This window comes from Plasmodium knowlesi (genome assembly GCF_000006355.2).
Source record: "Plasmodium knowlesi strain H genome assembly, chromosome: 7".
Classification (NCBI taxonomy): Eukaryota; Apicomplexa; class Aconoidasida; order Haemosporida; family Plasmodiidae; genus Plasmodium; species Plasmodium knowlesi.
This window is the reverse complement of record NC_011908.2, coordinates 1,475,263-1,486,882: the sequence shown is the minus strand read 5'-3', so window position 1 is coordinate 1,486,882 and position 11,620 is coordinate 1,475,263. Positions and strand designations below refer to the sequence as shown.

The window sequence follows — 11,620 nt, the reverse complement described above, 5'->3', positions numbered from 1 at the left end:
CAGAAAAAAAAAAAATAATAATAAATAATAAATAAAAAATAATCCAAGTTATATAACAAATAGTGGCACAAGAACAAAAAAGGAAATGATAAAAAATATTTGTAGTAATCAATAATATTAAGAGAAAATAAGGAATCAATTAAATCGAATTAAATCATACTATTAAAAAGAAAAAAAAAAAAAAAAAAAAAAAAAAAAACAGGTTGCACCCACCGCGTGGTCCCCGTCAGTACATTCTTTACCCTCTTTTGATACGCCAATGATATCGGTACTTCAACACCAAATCCGCACATGGACACACCACTGAGTGAAACACGGAAGAAATTTAGAAAGTTGTACACATAGTTCTATTGATCATATGTTTCATGAGTTCCTTATTTGCTCTCCTTTCTTTTCTTCCTTTCATTTTGTAAACCTTTTTTCTTCTTTTTTTTTTTTTTTTTTTTTCCTTCTGTTTACCCCTTGTTTTCATTTTAGGAAAGTACTCTACTATGTATAACAATTTATTCCCCTCAAAATATCGATCCGTAAAATTAATGATGTGAGAAATAAGTTGCCCTTCCACGAATTCGCATTTCGTTCATTATTTTTGCCGCAAATATAATTATCTTCACGCCAGCTGATACAGATCCTTCACATTTGCGCTTACTTTTGCGACATGCACGCAGCCCAGGTAGATGCTATCTTGGCGCACTCCCCTGTGGACACCCACCTTGGTCTATCACCGCTAATTGTCTCTGTCAAAATGCAGACCACTTTGAAAAAGAAACTGTCAAAGGAAATATTTTTACGTGCTTATAAGGAATGTTGTAAATGACTTCAAATAGGGTTAAAAAATATATTTGAAACCTAATTCAATATATAACTTAAAATGAAAGAGAAACATTTGACGAAACGGCTAAACCTCTCTTCTCATGCTCGCACAACAGGTGCAATTGGCGCACCAGGATGAAAGGTGCCACTAAGAAGGTGGACCTAATCTGCGCAAACACGACGTCATGAGGAACTTGCCACTTTGATAGGCTTTGCCCAGGGATTAGCTAACATAACCCCTATCCTGTTTTCCCGGAAGTTTGAATCACATCCAAAACGTTTCCATGTTTTTATAGTTCCTAAATGAGTGTTCCAGCTTTTTCGTGCACTTCCTCCACATATGGTGAGTGAAATCGGCCCACGATCTCTGTTTAAGTTTTAGGTATCTCTGAAATTCCCACCTCGCACATATGGGCTCATCAGTAGCAAACATCTTGATATTCTTTATTTCAAATTTTTCTCTTTTTAATAACATCTTTGTCATTTTATCGAGAACGTACTTATATTTTTCAATTTCATACTCCCAGGGAACATTGTAATATTCAGCTAATACTCTACATACTCTTCGCATGTCCTCCACCATGTAAGTACACTTTTTCCTTTCATGGTCGTAAACATAATGCCACACATAAAGCATTGTCGCGCTATCTACAGGTCCTTTTAATTTACCAATCCTTTCGTTCAATTCTTCATCAGTCATTTCTTGCGAATTATCATTCTTAAAAAGCATTACATTCTCGACACATCTTTTTTTCTCTCTTTCAGTTAACATATGTTTGTACTTCTCCGGGAAATTTATTTCTATGTTCTCATACATTCTCCGAATTTGTGATGACAGATCCTTATCTTTGACACTGCATTTTTTCTCCTGAATGACTTTTTCTCCTTCCTCCGTTAAATAGAGTCTCCTGAATCCTTTCACATGAGATGGAATTCGCCCAGACAGATTTCTCCACCTCCTACCATTCCATAGACTTGTGAATTTACCATAACTGTGCCCTGGCCACCCTGGGCAATGTACATTCTGTCGAAAAAAAGAAGGGAGAATGAGGTTTCTGGTGGAGGGTTCTTTTTAGGGGAATTTAGAAAACAGTTCCTTAAGATAATCAAATAAGAAGAACCAAGGAATTCGACAGAGAAAAAATAAAAAATGTACACCACTATTTCTTTTTCCTCTCACCTGTATCAATATGTAGAACAAAGAAAGGACGAACACCCAAAGAACTGTATTGAAAAAGGTGGAAACCGAGAAGGTTCCCCTTTTTTCTCCATTGTCTGTGATTTTTCCCTGCCCCGATAATGAATTCCTTATTATGGAGTCCTTTCTAAGTTTATTGCTCTTTCCAATTAGGAATTTCAGGGGATAAAACTGTATAGGCTTCAGTAGGCGGCAGTCCTGCATTTTGTATTTTTTCCTTTTTTGGGGGAAAATTTATCCCTCATGCTATTCCTGCTTGACATCATTCAATGAGTTCTAAGAATCATTTTTTTCTTTCCCTTGAAAGAAATTATTTATTTTTCCATTAGGTCAAACATTAATTAGAGACATCTGCACGATTCTCATTTGAGCCAACTAGATAGAATGAAACGCAACCAGATGTGATAGGGAAAACAGTCGTTCGGCTTCAAAAATACAAAGTGCAGAATTTTTTGACAGAATTTTGGGCAAAAGTGTGGGGAGACCTAACCAAAAAAAAAAAAAAAAAAAAAAAAAGAAAGAAAAAATCTATCTGAACAATCCCACAAATATATATCCAACCTGTGGAGAAAAAAGAAATTAATCTAAATGAAATTTCCCAAAATTTATTGAAAACGCAAATGAGGCGTTATTCGAAGGGACGGAACGATTTTTTTTTTTTTTTTTCTTTTTATATTTAAAATTTTTTTTTTTTTCCTACTATTTCTGATTCATTTCTGCCGATTTAAAAAACGAACAAATTGAAACTGCGCAAAGAAGCACCTGACTAATATATGCATAATTATTTTTTAACTCCATTCGAATAAAAAAAAAAAAAAAAAAAGGGGACAACAAATCATTTATTTTATTTAAAGATTCGAATTAAGAGGGGGGAAAATAACTCATCGCAATTTTATAAAGCATATTAAATTGCAACTTTCATTATTCCGCTGTGCTACACGCGCATTCGGCACTGGACCGAATGAAATATTTATTCACTAATTTGTTCACTAATTTGTTCACTAATTTAATCATTAATTTGTTTACCTTCTGACTGAGCAGTTTTCCATGGTGAATTACTCATAAAATCAGAAATCGTAATGAACAACGAACCAGTAGCAATCGTTGCGGCAATAGACGAAGTGAATGGGGTAACAGAAACGGAAGTGCGTAAATTCTATTCAATAAAGAATCACTGGAATTTCATTTGAAATAAAAGCGCCTCATTCCGCATTCCTTATTTTGGATGGATTCCCCCCATTCAGAGTGAACATTCCTTGAGCCCCCATTTGGCGTTTACCTTGCTATATCCTTAAAAAGGTAACCTCGGAACAGGACCAACGAAAAGCGTCAGCTCCGCTTGCATATTCTTTTCTTTTACTATTTTGCTATCTTGCTATTTCACTATTTCTTTTTTCGCTCATGTAAATGGGTTCTTCCTGGAAATCAGTGAGAAGGAAAAAAGTTACCTCCAATGAGTCCATAGCGCCCATTTACATTTTGCAAATGTCACCTTCCACCGGAACTGTATGCGACGCTCATATTTTTCCTTCCTGAGAAGAGGCACGACGGACAAGTCTCCTCCTCTTTCCCGCTCATCCCAAATGACAGCAGAATAAAATAACGCATTTATAGAAAGAGGTACTCTCCTTTTCTTAAGTGCTCATCCCTGCACTGCCAATTCTTTTTGAAAACCATCCTTCCTTAAGATGCGACTACTGAAGGCATTGAATGCGCAATATTTTTTTTTCTATAGTCCCTCCCCTGATTGTTGTAATTCTTTTCTTTTCTTTTTTTTATAACAACCTATAAGGATAACTACTAATGTTATCTTAAGCGGCCGCATACATAATAAGAAGGGTGAATGTGTCCATGTAGTGATTTCCCTGAGGGGTTCCCTTCCTTTCTGTTCACACATGTGGGTTCACAATTAAACGCTTACCATCCCGTCTGCCTAAACGCCCTGTTACCTATATGCCCTATTTGCACGGAGTGTGTTCCGTTTTCAACATAATGCGTAGACGATTTATAAAAATGCGCTTAAACATAAACGTGTGAACGATTTTGAGTAAAACTAAAACAAATTTCATTCCACCATACAAGTTAATAAAATAAAAAAAAAAAAGAACAGAATGATTCGAACTTTTCTTTCTTCCGTTATTTTAGACTGTGCTCGAAAAGGCAGTGCTTCATCCCATTACATAGCATTCTCCGCTTCCTTCACATTTATCCCGATACAAGTTAACAGCGAAAGTATAAAATGAAAGAGCTGATTGTCATCCAAGGAAACCTGCGAGCGAAACACACCATCCAAAGGGTATATACTTCAATATGCTATTCCCAAGGATCAATACTAATTATGCGCGTTCTCATTATTCTAACATACAATGTAGAGAGATAAATAGGAACATCATCTTCGCTGCGTTGTTAAAAAGGTAAATTCTATTTAGCACAAAAAAAACGCTATGGAGGTGTCATTGAATTGTCTAGTCTAATTTGGAGATAGACATTTTTCCTTCTTCTTTTTCAATTATTATTATTATTCTATTCTTTCTTCTTTAATTGAATAAACATCCTGTGGACGAAAAAAATTAATGGGGGGTAGCCATTTTTATTAACTCATAAAAAAGGAAAAACGTATGGATGGACAGATCCATACGTCTATCTGATATGCAGAAATATACACATACGTACCTTTTTACCGGTCCCCTCCGCACTTTGATTGATTTGTCTTTAAAATGATCAGGATAAATGGAGCAATTTTGCCGAAAGGTTCCAAATGGGTATAATAAAAATTTAAGAGAAATAATCACAACTCTCTTGTTGATACTGCAAAACATACACAAGTGTGATTTTTAAATGAATGAAGATGGACAGGTAAATATTTTTTTCCCTTCTGTCGCTGTCAATCCAGCGTCTGTATATTTCTCACCTGTGTCTGTTTGATCGATCCGTGTTATCAGCTCCGATTAGTATTTTATTTTTGTGTGTGTGTGTTCCTTTCACGCCGCCCTCAGCAGTTAAATTACTCAGCATACATAAATAATTCTGACAAATGCAACCAGGTAAGAAGTACAATTATACACTTTTGCAGATATTTTGACGGGCCCGTGGGATGCGCTCAGGAAAATCGCTGGTAAACACGCCGCGTACAGTACCGGACAGTTGACACTGTTGCATTTTGTTCTATAAATGAGCGGCACGACATGAAAAGGATGAATAGAGCGAAAAGGAAAAATGAAGTACAATGCAATAATACGGCCATAAAAGAATAATTCATTGGTGTAATGTCCTCACAGCGATGATTACGCATAACGCGCACTTGGGGGATGCCCCCTCCTAAATTTTTTTTAAGGGGAAAAACTGTGCCACTCCCAGAGCAAACACAGTTAAAATTGCACCAATTATTTTAACGGAGCGTCAAATACGGGCGGAAAAATATCCCAAAATTTTGCCTCTGCCGGTAGCGCACCAAGCTGTTAATTTGAAGAAAAACACACACGCACATGAATGCATTCATGCATGTGTTGGTTCTGCTTTCGCCGGTTGGAATTTGTATTTTTCGAGAAAAAAAAAAAAAAAAAAATGCCCAACAAAATGTACATTCAGCAAGTGCAAAAAAAAAGATAAGGCAAAAATAGATGGAGCGGCTAACATGGCAAGGAATATATTTAACCCGCAAGAGAATATTCACAGTTGTACTCATTCGGGGCGCCTGCACAAGTTCATAGTTATGTGAAAGTTCCATTCTCTGAATGTTCTAGAGTAATAAAATTCTGTCCGCTGCTTAGTACACACACACATAATTGCACTCTGTCCACGAGAACAAACCTCCTGATCTGCCCAGGTATTTAAATCGATGCTCATGGACCCGCTGGGAAGTGAACAAATGGGAAAAATGGGGAAAATTCAGAAGCATCTCGGATATCTATATACATTTTTGCTGCATTATCGAAATACTTTCTACCTCTATTATCATTAAAAGGGTAACGAAGTGGGACAGATTTCCTGTTACCTCTTTTGTACGTTACGATGTTATACACATTCATATTTTTTTTTTTCTTTTTTTTAACCCCCCTTTTTAGGCCTTCTAGCTAAAAATTTTTTCATTTTTTTCATTTTTTTTTTTCTTTCTTTTTACTAGCCCAAATGAAGATTACAAAGGTGCTAGTAACATTGGCTATTTTAGTAGCCCTGAATTTACTCACACCATGCACATGTAAGAATGTACATCTAGAAAAAATGAAAGCAGAATTAGACGTAGTCGATAAAAATGTGAGGAAAAAGCATTTCAAAAAGAAGTTTATCATCTCTTCAGTAGTTATAGGAGTAGCCATTTTGGTAAATGTACTAGCTGCAATAGGATACTATAATTATAAGAAAAAGGAACAATGTCAGCATGAACACAATAATCACGCTCAGCAATCTGAAATGAACGTACCTGTAAATAATCGTGCCAAGCTAACTAAAGAAATTATTGACGAAGTAAATCGAATGTCGGAAAAAAATATGGCCGAAGAATTCAAGTCTGGAAGACCATATTATCCAAAGCTCAAGGATGTTATGCTCAACATTGAAAATGAAGTCAAAAGGAGAAACGAAAAGTTAGATAGGTATAACATTTCAGACATGTCTTACGATATTTTCAGAAACCTTTATCATATATCTGAACTGTGGAAGAAAAACCCAAACTTAATCCCATCCAATAAGTAAACCAGTGGGTGGTTACCCAGTAATTAGACAAGTTCAGTGGAAGCTATGCATATATCCCTGTAGCATAGTTGGCCAGCTGTTTTTTTTTCTTTCTTTTTTTTTCTGCTCCCCTTTATTTGCCCTCTTTTTTTTTCTTTCTTATTTTGCCGTTATTTTTAATATATCACTCAAGGACGCATATTAATTCACACCTAAGCACGTGCATGTCTATTTTACCCACGTAAACGTGTAATGAAGTGAATTCATACATCTCCGCCATTCGCAGCGTCCTCCCTCCATCTGCGCAGGACAAAAGGAGCAATTCAGCAATCTGCCGATGAAGCCTCCCAACGATGTAACCCCATTCACGCCTGGTGAACGCACCCTTTATCGCGCTACTAAAATTGCAAACAAAAAGGAACTTCATCGAGCATGGAAAAATTTCAACGCCGAAATTCCTTTTTGTAATCCTCCCTTTATACATACTACAAATTGGAATGTTCTTCTCCGAATATTGAGTTAACAGAGCGTTCCTATTTCCCCTCCGAAACTAGAATACCATAAAGTAATGGAGCACAATCTAAAGGAACGTTCAAAAAAAAAAAAAAAAAAAAAAAAAAAAAAAAAAAGTGTAGAGGAACTCTCACAGTACACGAGTTGAAATAATATATCTGTTGTCTTGTTCTTTACAGTTAAAGGTTCATTTGGTAGAAACTAATCATATGGTTCATTATGGTGAATTTTTGTCGTGTCCTACGTTGCGAAAACTCGCCCTTCCTGCTCTGCTCTTTTTTTTTTTTTTTTTTTTTTTTGTGTGTCTTTTTTCCATTTCTATTTTTTTTTTTTTTTTCCTTTTTTTTTTTGTTATACCTTTTTTCCCACTCTGTTTTGTGCCTACTCCGGGGGAATGGCTCTTACGGCTCTGCTACCTTGTTCACATCATCGATCCTGTGTTGTTGCATTTTTCTCCACAAATTTGACTTCTCCTGCGTGTGTATCCCCCCCCTTGGCATAATAATTGAACAAAGGACAACCCCACAATGAAGGAAAAAAACACGCTTCAAAGGTTTCCCGCCAACGGGACGCATTATATTTACTCTCTCTCCTTTTCATTTGTTCATTTCTTCCCGTTTATGGCAACCAACTCCACGGAAATGCCACTTTCACCTTTTCAACCTGGTGTAACAATTTATATAAAAGGGGAACCACCCATCGAAATGGTATGCAAAAAAAAAAAAAAAAGGAAAAGAAAAAAAAAAAAAAAAAAAAAAAAAAAAAAACTAAGCTTCCTTTTCGGGACTCCTTTTCCTTTGCTGAGGGCCCTCTGACTTGGCAACCTGCTTCATGTGTACTTCACATTTACAAATGTGTGTTTCATGTTGAAGTAACATTTGAAGATTAGTTCTCATGTCCTCCCTCCTTGCGTTGAATGGGAAGGATCACTCTGGTCTCATGATATAATCTCCGTAAGTATACACCCTGAGCGTTACGCATTATCACACGCACTTGTTCATTCCCCCAAGGGGTTATAAAGGATATGCACCTTGGGGAACCTTCCATGATGCCTTCCCAAGCCATTTTCACCCCCACGCACAAGATTAAATATTCACACACATACGTATCGTATATAATCCTTTTGTACACATATGCCACTTCCCACGTGCAACAATCGGATGACTGAACATATTACACCTTTGTTTTTTTATATTTTCCCATATCACCTTGTACACCCTCGTTAAGTTATTCACACCAAGAAATATATTTTTTTCTTCCCTCCTGCCTCGGGCTCCACCAGATTATCAACTTTCGTTCGTATGACCCACTGAAGGTATCGCACAGCCAAGTTTATATTTTCCCTTTTGGCAAAAAAAAAAAAAAAAAAAAAAAAAAAAAAAAAAAAACAGCTAGCTAGTCAGCCATGAGTTTGAGTCAGCTTATATCCTTAGGCAGCAGCTCCGCGTCGCTGTTAAAAGACATAATTAGGTCTAAATTAGGATCACTATTTCAGCCTAAACCTAACCATGAGTACCTGCTCCCGAGTATTCTCTCTTACTCTGGCTTTCTCATCCTAGTTTGTACAGCGTATAAGTTGTACGAAAAGGTAGCCCAATTTGCCCACATCAAATAGCATTTTTGCGGACATGGGGAATCGTTCTCATTTTTTTTTTTTTTTTTTTCTCATGTTCCATGTTCGTTCGTTATGCGGAGTTGTACCAGCGCATATATGCAAGCGTGTGTGTGTGTAGATACCTTTGCGTAACTACATGTGCATATATTCATCTGAGCACATGGATCTCCCGCCCACTTCCTCTTTCCACCCTTGCAAGTACTACGAAGGAAACGAAGACAAACTCGAGTTAGCCGGAACCACGGTGTTTGACATGCACCCTGCCGACTGGGCAAAGGAACAGAAGGATCTATCTGGCCAAAACGATATGAGCAATGAGCAGAATGCAGGTGGCAACGAAGATTATGCCGAGGAGGAAGTCGATGAAGAGGAGAACGAGGAAGAACTAGACGAAGAATTAGGCGAGGAATTAGATGAAGATTATGGAGATGCGTATGGGGAGGAATATGGAGAAATGATTGACCAGCGTTATGGAGAGAACTATGGCGGAGAATACGGCGAGGAATACGACGAAGAAGACGGTGACGAGTACAACGACGAAAAGATCTATGGGCCAGATGACGAAGGGGTAACTCAAGGGGACGATGAATGGCTATATCCAGACGATCAACAGGGTGGATTGGATTACCAATTAAATGGTGAGAAAATTCCAGTCAAATAGTTAGTGTAGATACAATGAAAGGTGTTTACATTTTTTTTTTTTTTTTTTCTCCCGCGATCTTTTCTATGCATTTAAAAAATGCATAAAAATGCAAGAGCAATTATATTTTTTTTATTTTCCCGAATGCCCTTTGGGTAACAGTAACACGTTCGCTAACTTTTTTTTAGCATCATTTATGTGCACCAATTTTGTGTACCTCTTTTTTTGGATGTATCCATATGCATACTCCCCGTGGCTCATATAACCTTTAACAACAGCTCGATGAACGCTTTTCCCCCTTTGGGATTTTTTTACTATATTTTTTTTTTTTCTTTTTTCGGATAAGTATTCCTCTCCTCTATTTGTACTTTAAGCGAAATGGTAGACATTGCTTTTTCTCATTTGTTCGTTTCTAACACAGTGGGTTTGGGTATGTCTTTTGGTTTCTGTTCCGCCCTGCTCGTCCTTTCACAGCTTACGCTTGCCATTGCACAGGTATGTTTGTACAGGGCGGATGAAAGCATGTTGGTAAACTCCCCACAGTAAAAGCACTTCATTCAACTCATGTGAAGCAATCAGGGGCTGGGGAAAATGAAATTTATGGAGAAAAAGTGACCCTATCAATAGAAACACAAATAGCAATAGAACAGATAAGCAGGTGGATCACCACACAGTTTGTCAAGCCTGCGTATATAGACCTTTAGCATGATTTACAGATGAATATGTTTGAACTGCCCATGATGGGAAGGATGACTAAATGTGCAGTGTGACATGCGTATGGAGGTACATCACCCGATTGTCATCACGAAGCGTTTAATCGTGGGCAGTTTCGAACGAATGGGAGTCGCTTCGCCTGCCTATTGGCTGTGCCCCTCCTGGAACTAAGCTACATTTATCTTTTCCCACAGAGGAGAAAACGCCTTGCAATTAAAGACGAACAGTAATGATAAGGATGCCCTTCCTTTTAGGGGATTGTCCGGTGAGTGTTCGCCGAGCATAGCGGATCGGCATGCCGTTTTCCATATTTCCCCGCTCTCCCACTAATCATGTTATACCCCTGAGGAACAACCTCATACTCTCTACCCAGTGGATCATTGCGCTCACGCGATGTCTCTCCTACATCAGCATATGCTTTATTTTACCCCTCTGTGAGTTATGTTTACATACCTACTATAGTACAAGTTTCCTAACGAACAGGTCATTACGACAAAGGAGAACCATTTGTCCCACTTCCATTTCTTATATCATCCACTTATTAAATATACTTTCCTTTTTACCCCCTATTCCTGATATAAATATAATCCTTTAATTTGCGCGTCATATGTATTTTGATTTTATGGGGGATGGAATAAACAAGCAACGGGTAAAATCACAAAGGTGGTATATTATAGGCAATAGGCTTCTCATAAAAAAAAAAAAAAAAAAAAAAAAAAAAAAATTAAAATAATTCTGCATTCCTGTTATGTTGAAACGCATTTGAGAATTTTCGGCTCTACACTTGTGGGAGAGTATTTATTGTTGAACGGACCTAGCGCGAATTTATTTTCCTTGCCATTTTTCTATAAATTGGCTATAGTAGCATGCATGTTCCGCGACTGCTCATTTGAGTAAATATCTATGGGATACCGGACCGATCTGCCAGAGTGACAATTTTTCCGACGAGTAAAGCACTTTAGGCGACTTTCCGTATTGATAAAATATTTGCGTAGAGAAATATACATGCACTTCTAACAGTGGAAACAAACGCAGTACCGACAAACCTACTCAGTGTTTCATTTTCGGTATGTATGGGTCACACGAACAAACAATTTAACTTTCATAAATAAGTTTTATAGGAAATCAATTATGCATTTAAGGATAGACGCCCCGCAAGTGCGTTTAGCTTATCTATGTTGCACAAGTCCCCTTATTGCCACCTACCAAAGTCGGTTCACTAGAGTCTGAGCATTTTCTCCCGCGTAAGGTGATCAAGTATCCACCATTTGCTCAAAAAAAAAAAAAAAAAATTAAATAAAACTAAAATAATTAAATAATAATATAAAATAATAAAATAATAAAATAGAATGATACAGTAATAGTAGTAATAGCTATAGTAGTAATAGCAATAATAATAATAATAGTAATCAAAGTGATGGTGTAATAATAATAGGAAAATAATATTAAGATCAAT

At 37.0% G+C, this 11,620-nt stretch overlaps 3 protein-coding genes across 3 annotated transcripts; 2 read left to right on the top strand and 1 right to left on the bottom strand.

Annotated features, from left to right (window-relative positions):
* Positions 1-1,078: 1,078 nt before the first annotated feature.
* PKNH_0734800 (Plasmodium exported protein (PHIST), unknown function) lies at positions 1,079-2,215 on the bottom strand (the record flags this gene model as incomplete). The annotated part of the gene is made up of 2 exons (XM_002258602.1): positions 1,079-1,837; positions 1,994-2,215. The coding sequence occupies 2 exons, from the start codon at positions 2,213-2,215 to the stop codon at positions 1,079-1,081; spliced, it is 981 nt and encodes a 326-aa protein (XP_002258638.1).
* Positions 2,216-6,139: 3,924 nt separating this feature from the next.
* Positions 6,140-6,703, top strand: PKNH_0734700 (early transcribed membrane protein; the record flags this gene model as incomplete). The annotated part of the gene is made up of 1 exon (XM_002258601.1): positions 6,140-6,703. One exon carries the CDS (start codon positions 6,140-6,142, stop codon positions 6,701-6,703), a length of 564 nt encoding a protein of 187 aa, XP_002258637.1.
* A 1,897-nt stretch (positions 6,704-8,600) lies between these two features.
* Positions 8,601-9,471, top strand: PKNH_0734600 (conserved Plasmodium protein, unknown function; the record flags this gene model as incomplete). Its single annotated transcript, XM_039113957.1, has 2 exons — positions 8,601-8,783; positions 9,010-9,471. 2 exons carry the CDS (start codon positions 8,601-8,603, stop codon positions 9,469-9,471), a joined length of 645 nt encoding a protein of 214 aa, XP_038969592.1.
* Between the last annotated feature and the right edge of the window lie 2,149 nt (positions 9,472-11,620).